This window comes from Ovis canadensis, chromosome 19 (genome assembly GCF_042477335.2).
Source record: "Ovis canadensis isolate MfBH-ARS-UI-01 breed Bighorn chromosome 19, ARS-UI_OviCan_v2, whole genome shotgun sequence".
NCBI lineage: Eukaryota > Metazoa > Chordata > Mammalia > Artiodactyla > Bovidae > Ovis > Ovis canadensis.
Window position 1 is genome coordinate 38220702 of NC_091263.1, and position 27180 is coordinate 38247881.

A 27180-nucleotide genomic window follows, 5' to 3' on the forward strand; every position below is an offset into this window, starting at 1 on the left:
CTTAACCTTGTCCTTCCTTCTCTAGGCACTCACCACCAAAGCATACAACTTGAACATGTAGTTTATTCAGCTTTGAATTCTTCAAACCTAGCATGGTACTGGAACACTGCAGCTGCTTAATATGGTGGTTTACACACCTTTCCTAAAGGATGTATTTTCTAGAATCCTAATATACACCCTAGTTCAAAGCAGAACTACCATGAAGGAATCTTGTGTGGAAACCCTACATAATTCAGCCAGGGTCATTCCTGAGTCAACTCCATGGACTAGATTTCAGCCTGAAAAATCAGTGAAATGGTCCAAAGAATAATGCTATGTTTGATGAATAAATGAACTGGCACACAAACTAAATTGTAAAATAGTTTCTACTATGTTAATGCCACCATCCTTCCAATTTGAAAAGTATCTACCTCAGCTCAAATTCTTCCTCTATAACTCTTGGATGATTCCAATCTCTTCTTCCCCTAAACTGTGATAGACATGCCATATATTCTTTTGGTTTTCACATACTAACACATAGTGATTATTAGCTTAAGGTTTATATCATTAAATGGGGGGGACAAAATTATATTTATAAGATACATGTAAGTTACAACGACTCACAGGACAGTAAAGATCCCTAAGAAACAGAATATTATTACTTTTGAAGTCTCCTATTTCCATTTTCATTCCAATCATTTCCCTCTGAATGGTGCGTGATAACTCCAAATTTTTGCTATTTCATTCTTTTGATTTTCTTTATGATTTTATCATGTATGCTAGTATCCTTAACCGGAGAAGGCAATGGCACCCTACTCCAGTACTCTTGCCTGGAAAATCCTATGGATGGAGGAGCCTGGCAGGCTGCAGTCCATGCGGTGGTGAAGAATCGGACACGACTGAGTGACTTCACTTTCACTTTTCACTTTCATGCATTGGAGAAGGAAATGGCAACCCACTCCAGTGTTCCTTCCTGGAGAATCCCAGGGACGGGGGAGCCTGGTGGGCTGCCGTCTCTGGGGTCGCATAGAGTCGGACACGACTGACGTGACTTAGCAGCAGCAGTATCCTTAAGACACTACTCTATCTTACCTGCTTTGGAACTTAATAAATACAGGATTGTACTCTTTGTATTTTTTTGTGATTTGCTTTGTTTACTCAAAGTTATGTTCCTATGATCGTGTTGTTGTGGCTCTAGTTCATTCATTTTCACTACTTCATTGGGTTACCTTGTATGAATATGCCAGGTTATATTCAGTATACTACTTATGCTAAATTTGTTCTTGCAAATTTCTGTCAATCTGATGAGTTTGAAAGAGTTTGTCATTTTAGTTTTAATTTGTACATTTCTATTTATTAATGGGGGCTATTTATTCCCTGGTGGCTCAGACAGTAAAGGGTAAAGAATTCGCCTGCAATGCAGGAGACCTGGGTTCAAGCCTTGGTTTGGGATGATCCCCTGGAGGAGGAGGGCATGGCAACACACTCCAGTATTCTTGCTTGGAGAATTCCCATGGACAAAGAGCCTGGCAAGTTACAGTCCATGGGGTTGCAAAGAGTCGGACACGACTGACTAAGTACACACAGGGCACATTTACTAGTGGTAATCTTATTGTATGTTTAATGGATATTTAATAGTCTTTTTAAGAAGTCTTTTGGTAACATTTTAATTAGGTTACATGTCTGTTACCTTTTGATTTGTAGGAATTCTTTAAATAGTTCTGCTGCTGCTAAGTTGCTTCAGTCGTGTCGGACTCTGTGCAACCCCATAGACAGCAGCCCACCACGCTCTCCCATCCCTGGGATTCGCTAGGCAAGAGTACTGGAGTGGGTTGCCATTTCCTTCTCCAATGCATGAAAGTGAAAAGTGAAAGTGAAGTCGCTCAGTTGTGTCCGACTCTTAGTGACCCCATGGACTGCAGCCTACCAGGCTCCTCTGTCCATGGGATTTTCCAGGCAAGAGTACTGGAGTGGGGTGCCATTGCCTTCTTTTAAATAGTTCAGACTTTATAAACAATATGTATCACAAATATCTTATCCCAGTTGGAAGCTTATAATTTTACTCATCCCAGTATATTCTGCTAAACAGCAATTTTTAACATTCAGTTCAGCTCAGTTCAGTTTAGTTGCTTAGTCGTGTCCGACTCTTTGCGACCCCATGAATCACAGCACACCAGGCCTCCCTGTCCGTTACCAACTCCCAGAGTTCACTCAGACTCGCGTCCATCGAGTCACTGATGCCATCCAGCCATCTCATCCTCTGTCGTCCCCTTCTCCTCCTGCCCTCAGTCCCTCCCAGCATGGAGGGACTTTTCCAATGAGTCAACTCTTCGCATCATGCGGCCAAAGTACTGGAGTTTCAGCCTTAGCATCATTCCTTCCAAAGAAATCCCAGGGCTGATCTCCTTCAGAATGGACTGGTTGGATCTCCTTGCAGTCCAAGGGACTCTCAAGAGTCTTCAACACCACAGTTCAAGAGCATTAACATTAATGAAGTTAAATATTTTCTTCTATGATTTGTTCTTTTTGGTTATAACTGAATTTTTTTTCTTCCCTCTAAAGTCTTAAATATGCATCCCTATTTCCTTTGAAACATTTTGCCAAATTTCACATGCTGATCTTCTATTCACTTGGAATTGATCTTTGTATATGCCGTGAGGTAGGGATCGAACTTTAGTTCATTTTTTTAACCATACAGATTCCACTGTGCAGTATATATCTTTTCAATTTATTTCTAATATTGTCATGACTTCTAAATTTTCTCTTTTAATCTTCACAAGATAGTATGCTTTTACTATTTTTGTTGTTTAGTGCAATTGGTTTTTATGTGGAAATACTAACCTTTACCATTTGCTTTACTTATCATTCACTCATATCTAAAGGCAGTCTACCTAGGATTATTTTTATTCTGTTTAAAGTATATCTTTCAGAATTTTCTTTAGGCAGGGTCTTCTGGAGTCAAACTTCAGTTTCTGTCTACCTAAAAACTCATTTACTTTGTTCTTTATAAAAAGTATTTCTGCTATACAAAAATTTTACAGTTAATTTCTCTCAGCATATTGAAGATTCTGTCTTCTCTTTTGCTTTTTTTGTTGCTATTGAGAAGTCAGCTGCTGGTTTAATTGTCATCTCTTTGAAAGTTAGCTGTATTACAACTGTGGCCTATGCTTACAATCATGCCTTTGAGTTAAGTATTTTCTGTCTCACCATGATAACTCCATATAGGGCTTTATTTTTGTTTGCACTGCTTGAAATCCATTCAGTTTAGTTCAGTTGCTCAGTTGTGTCCGACTCTTTGTGACCCCATGAATCGCAGCATGCCAGGCCTCCCTGTCCATCACCAACTCCCGGAGTTCACTCAGACTCACGTCCATCGAGTCAGTGATGCCATCCAGCCATCTCATCCTCTGTCGTCCCCTTCTCCTCCTGCCCTCAGTCCCTCCCAGCATCAGTCTTTTCCAATGAGTCAACTCTTCGCATGAGGTGGCCAGAGTACTAGAGTTTCAGCTTTAGCATCATTCCTTCCAAAGAAATCCCAGGGCTGATCTCCTTCAGAATGGACTGGTTGGATCTCCTTGCAGTCCAAGGGACTCTCAAGAGTCTTCTCCAACACCACAGTTCAAACACATCAACTCTTTGGCGCTCAGCCTTCTTCACAGTCCAACTCTCACATCCATACATGACCACAGGAAAAACCATAGCAATGTCTCTGCTTTTGAATATGCTATCTAGGTTGGTCATAACTTTTCTTCCAAGGAGTAAACGTCTTTTAATTTCATGGCTGCAGTTACCATCTGTGGTGATTTTGGAGCCCCCCAAAATAAGGTCTGACACTGAATCCACTGTTTTTCCATCTATTTCCCATGAAGTGATGGGACCGGATGCCATGATCTTCATTTTCTGAATGTTGAACTTTAAGCCAACTTTTTCACTCTCCTCTTTCACTTTCATCAAGAGGCTTTTCAGTTCCTCTTCACTTTCTGCCATAAGGGTGGTGTCATCTGCATATCTGAGGTTATTGATATTTCTCCTGGAAATCTTGATTCCAGCTTGTGTTTCTTCCAGTCCAGCATTTCTCATGATGTACTCTGCATAGAAGTTAAATGAGCAGGGTGACAATATACATCCTTGACGTACTCCTTTTCCTATTTGGAACCAGTCTGTTGTTCCATATCCAGTTCTAACTGTTGCTTCCTGACCTGCATACAGATTTCTCAAAAGGCAGGTCAGGAGGTGTGGTATTCCCATCTCTTTCAGAATTTTCCACAGTTTATTGTGATCTACACAGTCAAAAGCTTTGGCATAGTCAATAAATTAGGTTAACTAAATCTGTAGATTTGAATGTTTAATTAGCTTTGGCAAATTCTTAGTTTTCTCCTTAAATAATGCTTCTGTCTCATTTTTTTTCATTCCTTGTGGAATTCTGATTAGATATGTGAATATTTTCGCTTAATCTCTTCTCTATCACATTTTCCTCCTCTTTATGTGCTGCTTTTAGACAATTTCTTCAGATATATCTTGTACTGTACTAATGCTCTTTTCATCTGTGCTTCATCTGTTACTAAAATCATGTAGTGCCAAGGTTTCAAATAAGTGATTACTTTTGCTTTTCAGTCCTTTGGGAGGCAAGGCTGCTTCTTTTATATTCACCATATGATTATCTCCCTTGAATTCCAAGTATATTCTGGAAGGTTTTCTCATGTTAGATTCTCCAGTTGGTTGAGGCTAGGCCTTGTGTTGTGACCCTAGTCCCCTGTGAAACTACAAAATCCAAAGCTACAATTCACATAGTTCATCAAGGTCAAACATGATTTTAGTGTTCAGTCTGCTTCTTTGGGTTCCAGATTATTTACTAAACATTCCTTACTTTCCTGCCAGTTTATTGATGCATCTTTTAAAAATGTTTTTTTTTCTAGATGTTAATTTTATTTATTTATTTATTTATTTTAATTTTAAAATCTTTAATTCTTACATGCGTTCCCAAACATGACCCCCCTCCCACCTCCCTCCCCATAACATCTCTCTGGGTCATCCCCATGCACCAGCCCCAAGCATGCTGCACCCTACGTCAGACATGGACTGGTGATTCAATTCTTACATGATAGTATACATGTTAGAATTCCCATTCTCCCAAATCATCCCACCCTCTCCCTCTCCCTCTGAGTCCAAAAGTCCATTATACACATCTGTGTCTTTCTTCCTGTCTTGCATATAGGGTCGTCATTGCCATCTTCCTAAATTCCATATATATGTGTTAGTATACTGTATTGGTGTTTTTCTTTCTGGCTTACTTCACTCTGTATAATTGGCTCCAGTTTCATCCATCTCATCAGAACTGATTCAAATGAATTCTTTTTAACGGCTGAGTAATACTCCATTGTGTATATGTACCACAGCTTTCTTATCCATTCATCTGCTGATGGACATCTAGGTTGTTTCCATGTCCTGGCTATTATAAACAGTGCTGCGATGAACATTGGGGTACATGTGTCTCTTTCAATTCTGGTTTCGTCGGTGTGTATGCCCAGCAGTGGGATTGCTGGGTCATAAGGTAGTTCTATTTGCAATTTTTTAAGGAATCTCCACACTGTTCTCCATAGTGGCTGTACTAGTTTGCATTCCCACCAACAGTGTAGGAGGGTTCCCTTTTCTCCACACCCTCTCCAGTATTTATTGCTTGCAGATTTTTGGATCGCAGCCATTCTGACTGGTGTGAAGTGGTACCTCATTGTGGTTTTGATTTGCATTTCTCTAATAATGAGTGATGTTGAGCATCTTTTCATGTGTTTGTTAGCCATCCGTGTGTCTTCTTTGGAGAAATGTCTATTTAGTTCTTTGGCCCATTTTTTGATTGGGTCGTTTATTTTTCTGGAATTGAGCTGCATAAGTTGCTTGTATATTTTTGAGATTAGTTGTTTGTCAGTTGCTTCATTTGCTATTATTTTCTCCCATTCAGAAGGCTGTCTTTTCACCTTGCTTATATTTTCCTTTGTTGTGCAGAAGCTTTTAATTTTAATTAGATCCCATTTGTTTATTTTTGCTTTTATTTCCAGAATTCTGGGAGGTGGATCATAGAGGATCCTGCTGTGATTTATTTCTGAGAGTGTTTTGCCTATATTCTCCTCTAGGAGTTTTATAGTTTCTGATCTTACATTTAGATCTTTAATCCATTTTGAGTTTATTTTTGTGTACGGTGTTAGAAAGTGATCTAGTTTCATTCTTTTACAAGTGGTTGACCAGTTTTCCCAGCACCACTTGTTAAAGAGATTGTCTTTACTCCATTGTATATTCTTGCCTCCTTTGTCAAAGATAAGGTGTCCATATGTGTGTGGATGTATCTCTGGGCTTTCTATTTTGTTCCATTGATCTATATGTCTGTCTTTGTGCCAGTACCATACTGTCTTGATGACTGTGGCTTTGTAGTAGAGCCTGAAGTCAGGCAAGTTGATTCCTCCCGTTCCATTCTTCTTTCTCAAGATTGCTTTGGCTATTCGAGGTTTTTTGTATTTCCATACAAATCTTGAAATTATTTGTTCTAGTTCTGTGGAAAATGTGGCTGGTAGCTTGACAGGGATTGCATTGAATTTGTAAATTGCTTTGGGTAGTATACTCATTTTCACTATATTGATTCTTCCGATCCATGAACATGGTATATTTCTCCATCTATTAGTGTCCTCTTTGATTTCTTTCATCAGTGTTTTATAGTTTTCTATATATAGGTCTTTAGTTTCTTTAGGTAGATATATTCCTAAGTATTTTATTCTTTTCGTTGCAATGGTAAATGGAATTGTTTCCTTAATTTCTTTTTCTACTTTCTCATTATTCGTGTATAGGAATGCAAGGGATTTCTGTGTGTTGATTTTATATCCTGCAGACAAGCAAAAGCTGAGAGAATTCAGCACCACCAAACCAGCTCTCCAACAAATTCTAAAGGATATTCTCTAGAAAGGAAACACGAAAAGGGTGTATAAACCCGAACCCAAAACAACAAAGTAAATGGTAACGGGATCATACTTATCGATTAAAAAGGTTTTAAAAAAATATGTTAAGTAATATTAAGGCTTTCAGTGAAATGGTCAATCGGGATATTTAATTTCTAGTATTGTCAGAAACAAAGTTGGGTACTAAACTGTTCATGAATATGAGCGTCTGTTTAGCATCTCAGGATATCCAGTGATGTCTGTCTAAAGGCTCTTTATGTAAGTAGCACTCCATAAGCATTTGTTGGTTTTACTAATAGAAAGTGTATGCATGAAAACACATGCTTTTAAGTCAACAAACCTGATGTGAGGTTTTGGATTCCCTTTAACTTCACAACTGAGCTTCACTTTTTTCTCCTCAGAGTCCAAAGGGAACATTACATGACTTGGTTCTTGAATGAAAATTGGACCATGCAGTGTGTAGTCATCTGAAATGAGAAAAGAAAATGTCCCAAAATGAACATATTCCTGATAGGGAGAATTACAGGAAATAACAACAAAATAAAAATAAAAGAGGTAAACAAACAAAAAATGTTAATACACAACAGATTCAGTCCAGCCTCTGGATGACATTTCCTAATGAAGAGTAATCACTGTGAATTATGAAGCAGTAATATGGACTCTCATATTTCATACTGATGACTTATTTTACCAATAAATTCCAGAACCAAAATGGCTTGGCATTCCCTTTTCTCTTCTCCACTTCTTACTGTTCTATCTGACCTTAGTCCAGCCTCTGATTTTGTTTACATTTTGTGCCTCCTACATGCCTTTTGTGTGGCTGTCATCCTGTAAGGCTGTCTAATGTCACAAAGTTAAAATGTTTCTCCTCTGTAATGGGATAACATAGTTGGAAGTAAGCAATAATGATTTCGTAAGTACATTAATAATGAGAAGCATCACTGCTAAAATATGTATAAAACTTTCAGAAATTGCATATGTAGGTAAATAAAGAATAAGCTAGAGTCATGATGCTCAAACTATGCTTGGTAAATGAATAGTGGTGTTTTTTTTTTAACCTGTTATGAACTAATACATGGCGGCACTTGTGTACATATCTCACAGCTGGGACTGACTCAGTATACAAGTTCAGTTACAGCCAGACTAGTCTATTTCAACTTCAAAGAGGTTTGAGTATATTAATACAAATGAGGTATGAATTTCTAAATTCTCAATAACAGATGCAAGATGCACAAAATTTATTGTCATGGAGCTGCAAAGTTCAAAGAATGGAATAATCAATAAACAAGATTTGAAGTAACAATGTAGTGTGCATATACTTCTAGAGCAAACACCTAATAAATATTGGTCAAAACACACCTCATCACTGAAACCTTGCACAAGGCCCTGTGTCCTTGTCTTTTGAAGGAAGAGCCTGTGTGCATGCATGTTGAGTCATGCCCATGGGCTGTAGCATGCCAGGCTCCTCTGTCCATGGGATTTCCCAGGCAAGAACATTGGAGTGGGTTGCCATTCCCTTTTCCAGGGGATCTTCCCAATCCAGGGACCAAACCCACATCTCTTGCATTTTCTGCTTTGAAAGGCGAGTTGTTTATTCACCAGTTCCATCTTTGCCTGCCAGTGCAGGAGATGCAACAGACATGGGTTTGATTCCTGGGTCAGGAAGATCCCCTGAAGTGGGGCATGGCAACCCACTCCAGTATTCTTGCCTAGGAAATCCCGTGGACAGAGGAGCCTGGCCATTTATAATTCATAGGGTAGTAAAGAATCAGACATAACTGAAGTGACTTAGCATGCATGCACACACATGACTCAACAGTTAATGATTGAGAAACGTGAAGATATACAAAGAGAATAGCTGTTGGTCTGGGGAACTGGTAATAATCCAGACTATACAGCTGCTGCACAACAGAGTCACTGAACTTCCAGTTTCCTTAAAGATATAGATAAAGACCTGACACTCATTCCAAGTTGTTTTTGTAGGAAGCAGACCCCTACTAGATGGAAACTAAAAAACAAAGACCCTAGACTGCATCAAATCAGAAAGTTGATGATGCTTGAAACTTCACCTTGATGCCAACCAATCCCAGGATCGTCCATGAGTTGATCACACCCTGTTGCTTGAACACTATGAGACTCCTCACTACCCCTCCGGTGGGCAAGGAGGGTCACACAACTTTGAAGGCATTAGCCTGTTGGGGCTGCTTTGGTCTGGCAAAACATTAAAACTCACATTTTGTGCCTCCTACTTGCCTTTCGTGCTTCTGTCACCCTAGAAGCCTGTCTAATGTCACAAAGTTAAAACATCTCTGCTCTGTTAAGGGGATATCATACTTGAAAGCAAACAATCATATCGTAGATATATTAATAATGAGAAGCAGCAGTGTACTTAGTCTCTATGTTCCTATTCTGCACTGATAAACAGAGTTTCAGCAACACTGCCCATACCAGGAAAGTGGCTTTCATTCTTTACAACCTCATTTCTTTTTTCCTAGAAGGTTTTTTTTAGACCCTGAGGTCTTCCTTTAACCATATGATTTATAAATTATATCTCTCTGTAGACACATCTTTGTCTATTACATGCATTTGGATCTTTCTTTCCCCTTCTTTGAGCTGTAAGCTCCTGGACAGCATGGCTGTATCTTATCCATTTCTGCTTGTTTCGTGGTATCAACTACACTAGCTTAAACATCAAACATGGTCCATAAGGATTGCTCTATTTGAGGTATTTTTCACTTTTCAATGTTTAGCCAGCTGACTTTAGCACTGCCTAACAAATTTTGAGACAGAAGAGCCAGTGGCTATGATGTAAGTGATACTGAATAGCACCCTATAGCTGGCAATCCGTTTTCCCCTTATATGTGATTATTTGGATGGATGTGAATTACAACTGTGATCCTGGAAGACCTTAATAACCAGCCTCCTGTTGATAGGTGATAGGATGAGACTGAATTCATTCAGGTGAACCAGGACTGAGGAAAAAGTAGAAAGCAGAGTTGGGCATCTAGGTGAAACAAGATAAGGTGACTTCTTTTAATGCTTTAAATCCATGCTTTAAAACTTTGCATGTTGAGGTTAGGATAGAAGAAAAATTAAGGACTCAAGAAAATCAAACTGAATGGTATTTTATTTTAGAGGATTAGGGACAGCCTCTGACCTTGTTGAGAGAACAAGCAGAATATGGATTCAGAAAGACTAGGAACCAAGAGTCAATGCCTTTTGTCAGCTAACTCTATGAACTAGGGAGGATCACCTAGTCCCTCTATGCGTCAATATTCTCATCTATGAAATAATACCACTGGAGTCAGTCAGTGCTTCTACACTAGCTAGGATGAGGAAGAAGTCATGAATGCTGCTGCTGCTGCTGCTAAGTCACTTCAGTCGTGTCCGACTCTGCGACCCCATAGACGGCAGCCCGCCAGGCTCCCCTGTCCCTGGGATCCTCCAGGCAAGAACACTGGAGTGGGTTGCCATTTCCTTCTCCAATGCATGAAAGTGGCAAGTGAAAGTGAAGTCGCTCAGTCATGTCCGACTCTTAGCGACCCCATGGACTGCAGCCCACCAGGCTCCTCCATCCATGGGATTTTCTAGGCAACAGTACTGGAGTGGGGTGCCATTGCCTTCTCCGGAAGTCATGAATATCTTCCCATAAATACAGATACACATGACATCCTCATTCAAAGATGTCATGAATTTATTACCACCACCGTCTCTCCTTAGTCCATGTATAAAATCTCATGCTAATGAGAGATTCAAACAACAAAAACAGAATTTTTCAAAGAACACATAATAAAAGCATGGAATAAAAGTAAACAAACATGTATCTTTCTAAATACTCATGGTTTAAAGTCAGATATTTCAAATTCTACATATTTACATTTCAGATTTTCAACAATGACATAGTTATTTTCAAAACAAATTTAGATACTGGTCAAGGGTTGGTGCAATTCAATCTCAAAGAATTATATGAATTTTTAGCGTATCTTGTTAAGTGACAAACATTACTCATCAAGATCACTAACACAGCATCAAGTTGGGTAGATTATTTTCTAAGAGAGATATATTTCTATCACTCCAATTCCAAAATTATGTGTGTGTATATATATATATATATATATAAATAATATCAATCATCTCAATTCATTGGTGTTCCCTGATTTGAATTTCATAGAGAAATACAGTCTATTACTAGTAATTCCAAATAAGAATAAAACATAATAATGATTATCCAGGATGCAGCTGAGAGGCTGTGGATTAACATCTGTACTATTTCTCAATGTATCCATGCCATATTTAAATAACAAAAAGGATATTTTTTATGTGTATTTTGTAATAAGAATTGATAATAATGATGCTTTGCATTCACTATAAATAACACATTTCATCTAAAGTTTTTATTTTCTCTTGGTTAACCAAGCTCACTGCCTAGAAATTAACATTAGCATAAAGGGACTGGCATTTCAGTTTTCATCTAAAGAAATTCACTGCCTCAAGCATGAACTATTGGGTTTCACAAAGATAGAGGGGGAGATTTTAGAAAGTTGCAATCCAGGTATAGAAAACAGATATCCTAACTTTAATAGCTTTAAAATCAGGGTTACTAGTCTTTGAGAAAAAAAATAAGTTAGAGTTGTTTTACTTTCCCCAAACATTGAGGTGCCTGGGTTAAACCACCATGAGAGTGACATTCTCAGATTAAAGACGGAGCAAGGCATCACTTAAGCTTGTTCTGTGTGTTGTAGTCACAAAGCGACTTTTTAGTGGCTTGAAGGATTATATACAAGACTCTGCATTCGCCAAAAGACTTTGCATTCTCCATTCAAACCTGACAAGTTCACCTTTTCATTTATCATAGTAAGTTGTTCTATATAAGCAGTCGAATGGCCATGATCATCAGCCTATCGAGGGAAAGGAGCAACTCAGAAAATAAGAGGAAAAGAGACACCTCAAAGTTAGACTTTGGACCACCTGTATTGTAATCATGGCATGCTTATTTTTTAAAACCCCAGTCCAGACTGACTACACCTGAAAAATCCAGCATCTATGAATCTTTTAACTTAGTTCTCATAGGGATTTTTTGTACACTAAAATCTGAGAACTACTAATACAGACCCTTCTGATCCTAGATCTCCATTTCCTAAGAGCAGAACATCAACCAACATTGGCTTTGCACTCACCTCTAGACTGTCTCTTTTGAACAAAATCTAACTAACCAAATCTTGCATGAAAATACTTAGAGAGGGAATTTTAGCACATGACTAACGGTTGTGAGGTAAGCAGCCAAGAACAGAAAACTATAAAATGGATCCACACAAAGAAAATGATGGATCTCTCAAAGTCAGGGACTAAAGCTGTATAAAAGAACCCCTCCTGAGAACACTCATTGTTGAATTCAAGAAGCTAACTGTGAGAACACCCAGGGCTGCACCACATTGACAAAGAAGAGGCGTCCTCAGGGAGCCCCACTAATCTACCACCCTGTAGTAAAACTTTATCCACAACAAATACACACAGCATTCTTGCCATTGTTGTTGCTGTTCAGTCACTAAGTTGTGTCTGACTCTTTGTGACCCCATGGACTGCAGCACAGCAGGCTTCCCAGTCCTTCACTATCTCCCTGAGTTTGCTCAAATTCAAGTCCACTGAGTTGGTGATGACATCCAACCATCTCATAATCTGTCATCCTCTTCTCCTCCTGCCCTCAATATTTCCCAGCATCAGTGTTGTTTTCAGTGAGTCAGCTCTTCACATCAGGTGGCCAAAGTATTGGAGCTTCAGCTTCAGCATCAGTCCTTCTAGCGAACATTTAGGATTGATTCCCTTTAGGATTGACTGGTTTGACATCCTTGCTGTCCAAAGGACTCTTAAGAGCATTCTTCAGCACCACAATTTGAAACCATCGATTCTTCAGTTCTCAGCCTTCTTTCATGGTCCAACTCTCACATTTGTACAGGACTACTGGATAAATCATAGCTTTGACTAGATGGAACTTTGTCGGCAAAGTGATGTCTCTGCTTTTGAATATGCTGCCTAGTTTTGTCATAGCTTTCCTTCCAAGCAGCAAGTGTCTTTTCATTTCATGGCTTTATATGTAATGAATCTCATCTTATTTAAATGACAGCCTATTGGGAATGATGTTTTCATTTTGGGATTACAAATAAGTGAAAAGTCACACTGGTGCTCTGCTGCCTTGGAGAAGTCAGAGAAATGAGCTGACACTGTTTTTAGGGATCTCTAAGAGGAGCAGAAGGTAATGACCTTTCATGCTTCCAGGAATTCTAAAAAATCAAGGTTAAAAAGGACAGGGGAAGCAGACTGGTGGCCAGAAGCTCAGATATAACTTCAAAGATTCCAGATCCCTAATCTCAGTCCCAGATTTTAGTGCAAATGCTGATACCTGTACATTCTGATTTTCTGGGTTCTCCTCTCCTTGGCAACTAATTGCCAACCGGTCACTAGGTTACTTCTAGTATACCACCCATGATCCCAAAGTCTATTCCACAGAAACTGTCCTGGACCTGTTTCAGAATAAAAGGGATATTTTTACACAAAAGAGAGAAGATCTATGTTAAAGAAACCCTCCTTTCATGTTTCAACAAAGAGAGGAGAATGTCTGGATTTTCAGTAAAGAGTAAAGATTTCAAGAAAGTTGAAAGGGTTAGTTGCTCAGTCATGTCCGACTCTGTGACCCCATGGACTATAGCCTGCAAAGTTTCTCTGTCCATGGGGATTCTCCAGGTAAGAATACTGGAGTGGGTTGCCATTTCCTCCTCCAGGGGATATTCCCAATACAGGGATAGAACCTGGGTCTCTTGCATTGAAGGCAGATTCTTCACCGTCTGAACTACCAGAGATTTCATGACCAGAAACTTATTTAGGTTCAAGATCAGGCTACTCCTAATCTTTCTCTCTTTTTGCTCATCAAAGATTTAACAGTTACTAAAAAACACTGCCAGTGATTCTCAAACTCCTTTTGCATTTGATTCTTTTCTTTTTAGAATCCATTTTTTTGCAGGGAGACAAAACCAATGTATGTAAGTCAGCTTCTTCCTGTAACCTCCTTGCAAGCATTCCAGAAATAAAATGTAGTGCCAGGGTTACTCTTCAAAGTTTCAGACTACGGAAAGAGATGCAGAGTCATAGAATTTAAATTAGAAGAGAATATTTAATATTAAATGTATTTTTCCAGATCACAGACTAAAACTGCACTATATCTGTAATGGAAACAAAATTGATTTTCATCTAAAAGTAAAATGATATTCTAAGAGTAGCTCAAATGGTTAAGAATCTGCCTGCAGTACAGGAGACCTGGGTTTGATCCTTGGGTCCAGAAGATCCCCTGGAGAAGGGAATGGCAACCCACTCCAGTATTCCCGCCTGGGAAATCCTGTGGATAGAGGAGCCTAGCAGGCTACAGACCATGGGGTTGCAAAGAGTTGGACACGGCTGAGCGACTTCCACATACATACATAAAAAAACAGTAATAAAACAACACTCTACCATTAGATGTGAGTAAAATTACTGATATCTCAAAGCTGCAGATTAAGTAATAGCTAGATGTCACTTATTTTAGATGCAGTTTGGGGACATAAATGATTTCACTCTCTATTCTATTTATTCTTTGAATTAATTTGACCCATTCCTGTCCCCAAAGTCCCCAGTTCAGTTCAGTTCAGTCGCTCAGTCGTGTCCAACTCTTTGCGACCCGGTGAATCGCAGCATGCCAGGCCTCCCTGTCCATCACCAACTCCCAGAGTCTACCCAAACCCATGTCCATCGAGTTAGTGATGCCATCCAGACATCTCATCCCCTGTTGTCCCCTTCTCCTCCTGCCCTCAATCCTTCTCAGCATTAGGGTCTTTTACAATGAGTCAACTCTTCGCATCAGGTGGCCAAAGTATTGGAGTTTCAGCTTTAGCATCAGTCCCTCCAATGAACACCCAGGACTGGTCTCTTTTAGGATAGACTGGTTGGACCTCCTTGTAGTCCAAAGGATTCTCAAGAGTATTCTCCAACACCACAGTTCAAAGGCATCAATTCTTCGGCACTCAGCTTTCTTCACTGTCCAACTCTCACATTCATACATAACCACTGGAAAAACCAAAGTCCCCAGATGTCCCTAAAATTCTCTCTTTGAAAAAGGATGTTACTCTTTTAGGCTACCAGGAGCCAGACTGGGCTCCTGGGAACAGATGGGAAAAGTCTGAAGGTTTCTGAGACTGACAAGAATGATGGTAGATGCCAGGAAGCAAGACAGAGGTCTGAGTATCAGGTCCCTAGGAGAAAGAGTAGAGCAAATTCGATTCCAAGTGAAAGGTCAGCACAAGATAACATGCATAAAGGAGCAAGCTAAGGGAGCTTAGAAAAATCCACTGATGCTAAATATAGATATTTTTATAGGGCACCTGTGAACAGGTAACTGAGATTGGGAGGAAAGTCATTAAGGGGCTGAGCCATACCAGACAGCAGGGAGGAATTCAGGGTAAATATTTCATAGAAGATGACTTAGTTAAAAAAAAAAAAGTCAAGCTAGCTTTAAAATAATGATTCCTCAAAGCATGGCCTAGTAACCTCATGTATCAGTATCATCTTACCTGGGGGTGCTTGATAAAAGACAGACTTTTGAACCCCTGTCAGACCTACTGGATTTTTATTATCAGAGCTCAGCACCCTCTGTTCATTACTGTGCATTCTGCAGCTGGAAAACTAGTACCTTCAATTATGAATTGAGCACAGATGACTTTCAGCCCTAGACCAATTACGGACACCAATGAAGAAAAACAACCCTGCAGAGTTTTGTTCCATGCGCTAGATCACTCTGTAGCAACCATGTAGGGTGGGTGAAAGGTCGTGTTTTGCAAGCGTAGCCCTTTGGTCAATGTGTTTCTCTTTCGCTGGAAATATTTTTCATCTTTTGAAAACTCAGTGACACAACTCTGCTGGGAAAGGACACACAAGCAGTACTATGATTTCATCCTCAAAACTAAACATATCGGTTCATTTCTACTTGTAATTGCTGTGGCATTCTCAGGTGTTGCACCTGAGGGCTGTTTAGGCTCTTCATCCTCATGGCAGGTAGAAAGCACCCTCACAGCAGCCAAGAGTCCAGGCCCATAATATACAGTCAGTCTTCCTCTGACACCAAACTGGCTGTCTGATTAAACACCTGGTCTTGGGCAGACACACTTCACTGGCAATCTCAACTGGGAAAGCAAACTCTAGGAAATCTAATGTAGAACACAAGGGCTTGAGTATGAGCTCAGAACACAAGCCCATGGCCTTAGAAGTGAGTTTTATCTGGGTCACATCTGGAGGACAGGTAGTCGGCTGCATTATGCATGCTCAGAAGCATCCTGATGCAAACCACAGTGGCTTTGCTGTGTTATGTCTTTTACTCTGCTTTCTGCAGAGCCCTTGACCAATCCAGAGAGTAAACGCTGTGTGTGTGTCTGTGTGTGCCTGTGTGTGTGTGTAAGTAATCAAGGGAAACACACTGTCTTATTGGATTGCACAGCAAAGCAAAGCCATGACACTGGGGACAAGGAACAGGTAGTCCTGGTAAGCTGGTTTGTTGGGCATGCTCTAGAATCATGGTCCCATTTCTCTTGTTCAAGGTGGAAGCCCAGTGAGGAGAACCAATTATTCCACATGGGAACACACAGGGCCCACTAGGTTTGGTTGGCTGTGTGCCATCTCCTCCATCCAGCCTTTCTGATGATCACAGAAAACCATTATGGCTAAAAGCCCTAAGTTCAGCAGCATCTCTGTGGGTCCAGATTACTCACAAAATGTATGGGCTGTAACCTAAGGAAATTCAGAAACAAATGAAATATTGTAACAGTGATTTTCCTGAGTGTGAGAATTCCTTTAAAATTGAATCACTGATTGTAGAAATGATGATGGGACAGCTGTCAAACTATCATTACAAATACAATGTAGTGTTGTTCATTTTTATTAAATAAATAGTGAGGGACGTTCAAAGGCCCCACACAAGGGCCTTTGTGTGAAATCAGCTGCCACACAGCATTTTTATTGACTAGTTATTCCATTTGGTTCTATTTAGTGGTTCAGTTGAATGGAGGAGAGGCAAAACAGATATCAGAGGAGACAGAAATTCCTGCTTAAAGTATAAGACGCTTCTTTCATTTTTCCTTGCTTTCATCTTCCTTATTTTAACCCCCTCAAATCAGCGCTTTTAAACAGCAAGAAGCAGAGAAGTCTATTGACAGAAGATATATGTGTGAAAGCAGAAAGCAAAAGAAAATCTGAACAAGACGTAAACTCTACTTTTTCTTTGTTCTCTGGTTAACAAAATAATGCTGCTGCTACCACATATCATGTCAGACATAACAAAGACCTAATCGTACATCATGCCAGAGCTTAGCAATGATGGGGAGGTGGGCAAGCGTGAAGAGATACAAATGGTCTCTGATTAGAAAAATTCCATGTTGCTGGAGGGAAGGATTTGTAGGAGTCAACACATTCTACTCTGACCCTAACCTCACATTCTAACCCATTACAGGAACAATGGATTCATTACTCCTTAAAAAACAAACAAACAAAAAAAAACACTGGGCATTTGGGGTTGCTAGATGCTTAGAATGGATAAGCAACAAGGTGCTACTGTATAGTACAGGGAAGCATATCCAATCTCCTGGGATAAACCACAACAGAGAAGAATATTAAAAAAAAGTGCAGATGTGTGTAAAACTGAGTCACTTTTCTATACATGTACAGCAGAGGTTGGCACAGCACTGCAAACCAACTATACTTGAATTTAAAAAAAAGTAATTGGGTGACTGTGATGTCAAGCCCCAGGTACAAAAAGAAAAATAAATTTTCAACAAATGCAAATATCCTGTAACTCAACTGGAGGCAAAACTGACCTGAACTTATGAGAGGCTATATATAACTTAGCATGAATATTCATATTTTTTGCTACAGAGTTCAAATGTGTTCAATTATGGAATGCTGACCCAGGTTCAGCTGGAGATGTTATATAATACTGGGCATGTTATGTGGACCACATTTCTTTTCTAAAATCAGAAGGATTCTTAATTAAACATTTTTGACCCAAACAGTTGCTGATTAGCATTCGTGGGCCTGTACTATACATCACTTTCAAGGTTTCATGTAGAGGACGTACAGTGCACAAAGACAACGCCATCCTGCCCTCAGGAGGGTTTGTTCTAGAAGGACAGACAGACAATACTCAGATAAGTAAAGTTAACTTTGTTTTTCTAATCAATAGACTATTTTTTAACATCATCACATTTGATGGAAATGTACCATTGTCGGCCTGCTTTTCCCACCTACACAGTTTCTCTTGGCTGCATTTCAGGACAGCATCATCTTATTTCTCCACCTTCCTTCGGGTCCTTGGCACCCCCTCCCCCTTCCACTGAGGACCGATGCAGTTCTAAGCTTTGCCCACCTTCACTGACCCAGCATCTCCCAAGTGTTCAAATCCCAACCCCACAAAGATGAGCATTTGGTTGCTTTCTGGACTCGCTCTGTTCCTACAAAAATAGTCAGCAGAGGACTTTATAGCTAGGCTGAGGCCAGTAGGTACTGACTTTACAGTCATTTAGTATTGTGAGCTCCTTGTTGCTGCTTCTTTGCAAGTGGATGGCCTCCACCCAATCAGGATGAAGGTTTCTTGGGCTTTTGAGCCTGGAAAGGGGTAGCCAGGATGCCCAGCTTCAGATATCAGTTCACTAGGAGCTAAAGCTCTCCTGGGTTGGGGCCTCCCCACCAGGGCAAAAATGAGTCAGGCAATAATGAGAGGTCACAGGCAGTTATGGACTGAAGCCAGGAACACCTCCCAACTCTCTAGCCAAACTTGCACTTGCCCATTCCAAGATTTATTCTTCTTCTGATCACTGCTGTTGTTTGGTCACTAAGTCCTGTCCAACTCTTTGCAACCTCATGAACTGCAGCATACCAGGCTTCCTTGCCCTTCACTGTCTGCCAGAGTTTGCTCAAACTCATGCTCATCGAGTTGGCGATGCCATCCAACCATCTCATCCTCTGTTGCCCCCTTCTCTTGTCCTCAGTCTTTCCCAGCATCAGGGTCTTTTCCAATGAGTCAGGCTCTTCACATCAGGTGGCCAAAGTATTGGAGCTTCAGCTTCAGCATCAGTCCTTCCAATGCATATTCAGGGTTGATTTCCTTAAGGATTGACTGGTGTGATCTCCTTGCAGTCTAGGGAACTCTCAAGAGTCCTCTCCAATGCCACAATTTGAAAGCATCAGTTCTTTGGTGCTCAGCCTTCTTTGTAGTTCAACTCTCAAATCCTGAGAGTTGAAAAACCATGTTGGAAAAACCATAGCTTTGACTATATGGACATTTGCCAGCAACATGATGTCTCTGCCTTTTAATATGCTGTCTAGGTTTGTCATAGCTTTTCTTCTAAAGAGCAAGCATATTTTAATTTCATGGCTGCAGGCACCATCCTCAGTGATTTTGGAGCCTAAGAAAATTTCCAGCCATACATATTGCCATTCCCTGAATTTATCCCAGCCTCTTTCATTCCTCTAAATATGGCTCTCAGTTGACTAATAATAATTCATCCATTAAACTGGCTCTTGTCAAATTTAGGCCTTATTCCAGAGATGGGAATATGGTGTCTCCAGGGTTTAATTTCTGCTTTTAACGAATCAACACAGAAATACAACACACTGTCAGTGACTGAAAAGAAAACAGATTAAGAAAAAATTTTAAATAGAGGCCTCAGGTCATCATTGATCAGGTCGCTGGATCAGGGGTCTCCAAGGGAATACTATGTGATTGCAGACCTGTCTCCACTATCAGCTGAGAAAAGTGAGGTTTAAGCAGTGACTCGTCCAGTCACATTTCTAAGAACTGTGATCATTGGACCTTGCTTCTAGGCTTTCACCAAAGCACCAAGTTTTAAAAGTTGTGGTCGGGGTGGGAGTGGACATGGACAGGTCTAAAGAGGTTCAAGTTATCTTTTATGATGAAGGGAAAGGAGACATTTCTTCTCCCTTTGTCTTCAGAAAATAATCTCTCTTAATAATTTACTGCGCTATGTTATGCTGTGCTGTGCTTAGTCGCTTCAGTCGTGTCGGACTCTTTGAGACCCTATGACTGTAGCCCGCCAGGCTCCTCTGTCCATGGGATTCTCCAGGCAAGAATACTGGAGTGGGATGCTATGCTCTCCTCCAGGGGATCTTCCCAACCTGAGGATTGCACCCTTGGCTCCTGCATCTCCTGCACTGCAGGCAGATTATTTACCTCTGAGCCACGGGGGGAAGCCCCCTATTAATTAACTACTCATGTCTAAACGGGATAGAGATGCACTGACCTATTCCAAATAAGAGAACTGACCATCTCTCATGGAGTCTGAAAGTGAAGCCGCTCGGTCTTGTTCCACTCTTTGAAACCTCATGGACAGTAGCCTACCAGGCTCCTCCGTCCATGGAATTTTCCAGGCAAGAATACTGGAGTGGGTTGCCATTCCTTTCTCCATAATTAATAGACTAGTTTCTAAAATAAGTTTAGCATTACAGAAAAATTGAGCTGGCACTCAGCTTGGTGCTTTGTGATGATCTAGATGTGTGGGATGAGGAGGGGTGGGTAGAAGGGAGGCTCATGAAGAAGGGGATATATGTATATATGTAGCTGATTCTAGAGAAGGAAATGGCAACCCACTCCAGTATTCTTGCCTGGAAAATTCCATGGACAGAGGAGTCTAGCAGGCTACAGTCCATGGGGTCACAAAGAGTCAGCCACAACTGAGTGACTGAGCTCACATCTGATTCATTTTGTTATATAGCAGAAACCAACACAATATTGGTAACAAATTAAAGTCCAAAAAAAAAAAAAAAGCAAGTACATGAAGTTTTCATATATCCTTTCTCCCTTGCTCACGGTTTCTACTATTAACATCTTGCTCTATGTGGCACATGTGTTATAACAAATAAGCCAATGGATACAGCACTATTAACTAAAATTCATGGTGCAATAGGGCCCACTCTGTGTTGTAAAATTCTTTGGATTTTGGGAAATATAAGATGTCTCCCCTGTTACATTATCACAGATAGTTTTTGTCCTAAAAACCTCTGTGCTCCACTATAGCTAACTCTTAATGTTTAAATACATCACTATTTACTTAAGAGAACAAAGAAGAGACTAGAAACACATATGAATATAACTGATAGATTTTGGCTGCTACTGCTAAGTCGCTTCGGTCATGTCCGACTCTGTGCGGCCCCAGAGACGGCAGCCCACCAGGCTCCCCTGTCCCCGAGATTCTCCAGGCAAGAACACTGGAGTGGGTTACCACTTCCTTCTCCACTAGATAGCTCTAAATATCTCAGATATTCCTAGGGCAAAAATACCTCTACAGCCTTGAAATGCTTGGTGGGAAGAAGCCTGGAACTTCCAAAGGCCCTCACATAGAAAGCGTAAAGAAATCAATGATGCTAAAAGAAAGCCAAAGGATAGAGCTTCAGTGATATTCTTTGAGCTTTGAAGTCACTTCTGTCCAAAGCAAGGCTTATCCCTAAGATGCTCAGGTATATGAGCAAATGACTGCCTTTATTTTAGCCAATCTGAGCTGAATTTTATCATGTGCAGCTAAATGACTCCTAATTGAAACTGTATTCATAGACAGTGCATGTCAATTTATTCAGTGGCTTAATGCATGTTATTGGTCTTCTTTCTCTTCTATTTTCTTTTGACAATTCTCTACATGCATGTGTATGTAAAAATGCACACAAACAGGCCCTTCAACAATGTGGTAGACAAAATCTCTCTGTGGACCTAATGTTTATTTTTATGCCTCAACCTTCACCTTGTCCCTCCTATGATCAACCGCTCCCTAGAGGTCTCCTCCTTTGAACTGTGCCTTTTCTGGTTTCTGGATACATATGATAGCTTGGCAGGAAAACTATGACCAACCTACACAGTGTATTGAAAAGCAGAGACATCATTCTGCCAACAAAGGTTCATATGGTCAAGGCTATGGTCTTCCTAGTGACCACATATGGTTGTGAGAGCTGGACTGTAAAGAAGGTAGAGCACCAAAAAACTGATGCCTTCAAATTAGTGCTGGAGGAGACTCCTGAGAGTCCCTTGCACTGCAAGGAGATCAGTCAGTCTTAAAGGAAATCAACCCTGAATACTCACTGGAAGGACTGATACCAAAGCTGAAGCTCTAGTAGTTTGGTCACCTAATGTGAACAGCCAAACCAGAGGAAAAGACCCTGATGCAGGAAAAGATAGAGAGCAGAAGGAGCAGAGGGAGTCAGAGGATGAGATGGATGGATAGCATCACCGATGCAATGGACATGAACTTGGGCAAACATTGGGAGACTGTGAGGGGCACAGGGGCCTGGTGTCCTGCAATCCATGGGGTCACAAAGAGTCAGACGTGACTGGGCAACCGAACAACAACAAATGGTATCAAAACTTGTTTTTCCCATGTCTTTCCCCATCACAGGACACTATTTCTTACTGGAAACCAATAAGAAACTGTATGGTAATCATTTCCTAAGCTCTAAGCTTCCAGCTAGAATTCATATACTTTCAGGGTGAACTTTTGAAAAGATAATTAACCTAAAACAGTGGTAATACTCCTAATGTGCGTTTATGTATTCTTTGTGTGTAGAAAGATACTCCTAGGCCAGTTAAAAATGAATACAGAACTACATTCTTCTCCCCAAATTCTGACTGAAGAGATTTGGAGGTGGGGCACACGTATATGCATATTATTCACATGCAAGAGATCTACAGTCATGAGTCACCATTTGAAAAAGAAAACTGAGGGAACATCAGCAATGATGGTAGGCTGCTTCAATCCCCAGGTGGCTGCTGCGATTGATAAGGTGCATGATTCTCAGGTCAAATGCTGGAACTACCTCTCTTGTATGTCCTGGGTGAGTAGAGTATCTCCCATCCAAAAAGTAAATGGGAATAAATCCTTTTATGCAATGGGAGGTGTCAATGATTATATCAGACCTGTTTTGGCACCTGATGCTTTCCTCATCATGTCTCAAGAATACTGTCATCCAGGTCTGTCCAAGCCTCTGTGTGGCTGGGAGAAACAATGCACTTTCCCCAGTTCTGAGCCTCCCACAGCTAACACATTCTCCTTTTCAACTAAATAAACAAAAACAAAAAACAAAAAATGTATGGCCAAAAAGTTGAGGTTGTCTTTGCTTCACTCAGTCATAATTTCACACTTTCTTAGAGACCATCTGCTTATGCCCTTCTGGGGTGAACTGCTGGTATTATTATCCCCTCAATGACACCCCAAGTTTCCCACCACCTTCCCTGACATTAAATTGCTTGAACACGGAATGCCTGCAGGCAGCACTTTCATGTTACATGCACTGCAGCTTTTCAAGGAATATTCATGAACCTTTGCACCTGTCTCTTTGGCAGCTGAAGTACCCCATGTCTGTCTTTCCTTAAATGGTTCAGGTTTTTAATTTGGCACATAGTGAATGTGTCATTATATAGAGATATATACCAGGGAGCGTGAAAGTGAGTAATCTGAGAACTGTTCAAGCAAAACTGGAACAACATATTCCTAACAGGAAAGATCTACTAAATTTGAATTTCGTATGCTTCTCTTTCTGGTGTGTAGGTACTTTAGCTATTTTTCATATTGTTGCTTAGGAAACAAGGCTATCATGGTGTTCCTGATGAAGCTGAGAAGAAGAAAAAAATCAAGATTAAGCTTATGGCAGGCAGTGGGCTCCAGGCATGAGTCTTCTCAATGGGACATTGGTATTTTAATAGAAAGTTGGTAAGAAAACCCAAATCAGATTTATGTTGTACCTCCCTCACTGACTGAATCCAGAAGTCCTGCTAGAAAAGGATAAATATAACCACAATCAACTTAGGTAGAGATGAGCTGAGTTTTGGCAAAAAAAAGATGCTTATGAAATCATAAGTCAACGTCTACCTTCCCTGTCTCAAAAGGTAATATCTCTGCCTCCTATTTAGAGACACACAGAATAATGAAAATGAGTCTCCGTCACTGAGTATATCATTAGGCCAGGCTCTGTTGCAAAGTAAAAATACTTAGTAGGCCTTGTCTCACCCTACAACAACCCTATTGACAGGTCTGATACTCCTCCTCACTCGGGGATGGAGAGAGAGATGCCTGGAGATAACCACCTTTATCAGAGGTTGCAAAACAAGGATTCATTGGTTTCTTCCTCTTAGAAGCCAGTACTCAGTAGCACCATGATATAAAGTAGAACTGCCCTCTACGTATTAACCCCCAACAAGTAACAAAGGAGATGTTGATATGTCAAATGAGGATGGTGTCATTAAATGTGAGTGGTTTCATATTTTTAATCCAACTCTATTTTTGAGGTGAGGAAACAAAGGTTTTCAGAGGTTCAATGGTCACACAGATAATCAGTGATGGAGTTCTAACCAGAATCTTGATTTGTTGATTATCAGTGGAATTTTTTCATAGTACCATAGGCTCCCTCCAGTTTATTGTTCAGATAACAGCGGGGTTAGTCTGTTTTTACCTAGAAATATAGTGGAGAAAAATGACAGAGTCATCCCTTAGGGAAGGAAGGAATCTATTTTGTCAATATTTAAGTCTTGAAACTTTGGTTCAGGAGAAAATAAGTGAAAGCCTATTTCCTTTTAGTAGAGAACAGAAAGGGTAAGTGTATTCATCATATGCTGTACTTGTTACTAATTCTTTCAAATTATAAAGTAGTTCTTTGGGAGAATTACCAACATTTTGATGTAGAGAAAGGGTATTTTGTCCTAAAGTATTCTCTATAGAAAACTTAATAAAAGAGGGGATTCATAACCTTTCAAAATGACAAGCATAAAATTTACATCTAATTATTGGCCATTCTGCCTTTTCTGTGTCATTCTGTCATAAGGTAAAGTGGCATGCACGCTGATTTGGGCAAACACAAAAGCAAAAATTCTTTCTGTAAAGGGATAAATGGAAGTAAAAAATGCCATTGAATTGAATTCACAGGCTTATCAAAAGAAGGGGGAAAACAATTCTTTGGCTTTCCAAAGACAAGGTAAAAAGCTTGTCCATTAAGTTGCTGGACCCTCTGAATAAGTCATCCACCTCTCTGCTTCATTTCACTGACACCTGATGCCCAAATTCCTTCCCATAGACCTGTAACCAGAGAGGTGGGTGACCCTGACCTTCTCTACGTTTATAACAAAAATACTTGTTTGCTTAAGCAATACAGCAACTAAGCAGAAGCAACTGACAGAGAGAGATACCAGATGAACATTTTTCATTCACTCAACAAATATTTGCTGAGTCCCAGCTATGAGGCAGACGATCAACATGTTGAGGACAGACAGAAGTAAATCAACACACTGTCCTAAAAGAGCTCCCACTCCGGGCTGGGGAGGCAACTCACACAGCGTGCTGAGAGGTGAGTAGTGTTGGGAAGTAGACGAGAAGGACGCAGAGTCCTGGCAGGGCACTGAGATTTTAAACAGGCCAGTGAGGCCCCTTATGGAAGATGGTGTGACGCAAGACTCAGAGGAAGCGAGGAAACAAACCAGAAGGGTATTTGGGAGATAAACATTGCAAGCTGAGGCAGGAGTGCCTGCACAACTCCTAAGGCAGTAGGAAGGTGCCTAGTGTAATAAATGCTTTCCCACTTTCTCTCTCCCCCACTCCGGTTCCCTGCTCCCACACCCCTCACACACACACCCAGAGTACCTGGAGCCCCGGGGTGGAGGGAGCGGTAACAGGAGACAAGCAGGGACGGCAGCAGCTATACCCGTCTCAGAGCTTCCCTCTCCCATATTTCTGGCAATTCTCCAACCAGCACTGTGTAAGTGAAAGTTGGTATCATTGCTCATTTTATGGACTAACAAAGTGAGATTATATCCTCATTTTACAGACTAACAAAGTGAAACACACACACACAAAAAGTCCACATGGGAGCCTGGGGCATCCTGGCACTACCATGAGGCGTTTTTCTTTTTCTCTCTCAAAAGATGCACATGGGACTAGGAAACTGCAATTCTTGACCAGTCTTCACATGTAGACCATGCCAAAACCTGTACAATACGTATAGCACAGAAATTAAAAGCACGGGCTTCAGATAACAATGTGGGCAGGCTAAGTCGCTTCAGTTGTGATTGACTCTTTGCAATCCCATGGACTGTAGGCCACCAGGCTCCTTTGTTCTTGGGATTCTCCAGGCAAGAATAATGGAGTGAGTTGCCATGACCTCCTCCAGGGGTTCTTCCCGACCCAGGGATAGAATTCCAGTCCACTGCATTGAGGGGAGATTCTTTGCCATCTGAGCCACCAGGGAAGCCCACAGACAACAGTACCTGGGTTCAAATTTGAGCTTTGCCTGTGGATGACCTTGAACAAGTTGCTTGGATTCTGTGTCTCTGTTTTCTCATTTGTGAGATACTAGTGCATATGTTCGGAGAAGGCGATGGCACCCCACTCCAGTACTCCTGCCTGGAGAATCCCATGGATGGAGGAGGCTGGTGGACTGCAGTCCATGGGGTCGTGAAGAGTGGGACATGACTGAGCAACTTCCCTTTCACTTTTCACTTTCATGCATTGGAGAAAATAATGGCAACTCACTCCAGTGTTCTTGCCTGGAGAATCCCAGGGATGGAGGAACCTGGTGGGCTGCCGTCTATGGGGTCACACAGAGTCGGACACGACTGAAGTGACTTAGCAGCAGCAGCAGTAGCAGCAGTGCATATGGTATCAGGTTATCTGTGAGTACAGAATGCCTTAATATTTTTGAAATGCTAAGAACAATGCCTGACACTTAATGAGTCCTATACAAGGAAGGAAATACAACATGTCTACACATTTCCTACTTAAAGTCTCTGATTTGGGGTGGAGGGTGTTGGAGATACAAAGGAGAGAATCAACTCTAGTTACTTTTTAATGTTCTTGTAGATAGGAAGATGTACTTTTTCCTTAGCAGTCCAGATGCAATAGCAATTTTCTGAATATATATTGCCAAGGATACACATTTTTTTGCCCCAAGAAAAATAATAAAGTAGATCGGCACATATTTCTCCTCTTATTCCCCCACCTCCACCTCCCAAAATTAGTAGCCTGAATGATTCAATAAGCACTCAAGTGTAAGCTGCACACAACCCATCTTTAATCTTTCCCTAGGTTTCTGAATGAATGATGTCAACATTCATGCTTAGGATACTTTTAAATCAAAGAAGGTCATCTTCAGAAAGGGCTAAAAAGAATATAAGCAATGTCTCTTTTTAAGAGGAATTAAAGAAATG

General features: G+C 40.7%; 1 protein-coding gene across 3 annotated transcripts in view; it reads right to left on the reverse strand.

Annotated features, from left to right (window-relative positions):
• Positions 1-27180, reverse strand: part of CNTN4 (contactin 4) — a 1043858-nt gene that overhangs the window by 359644 nt on the left and 657034 nt on the right. For all 3 annotated transcript variants that reach the window (XM_069561830.1, XM_069561832.1, XM_069561831.1), the window contains one exon: positions 7261-7387. In XM_069561830.1, the coding sequence (XP_069417931.1) occupies positions 7261-7387 (127 nt within the window). The remainder of the gene's footprint in view (positions 1-7260; positions 7388-27180) is intronic.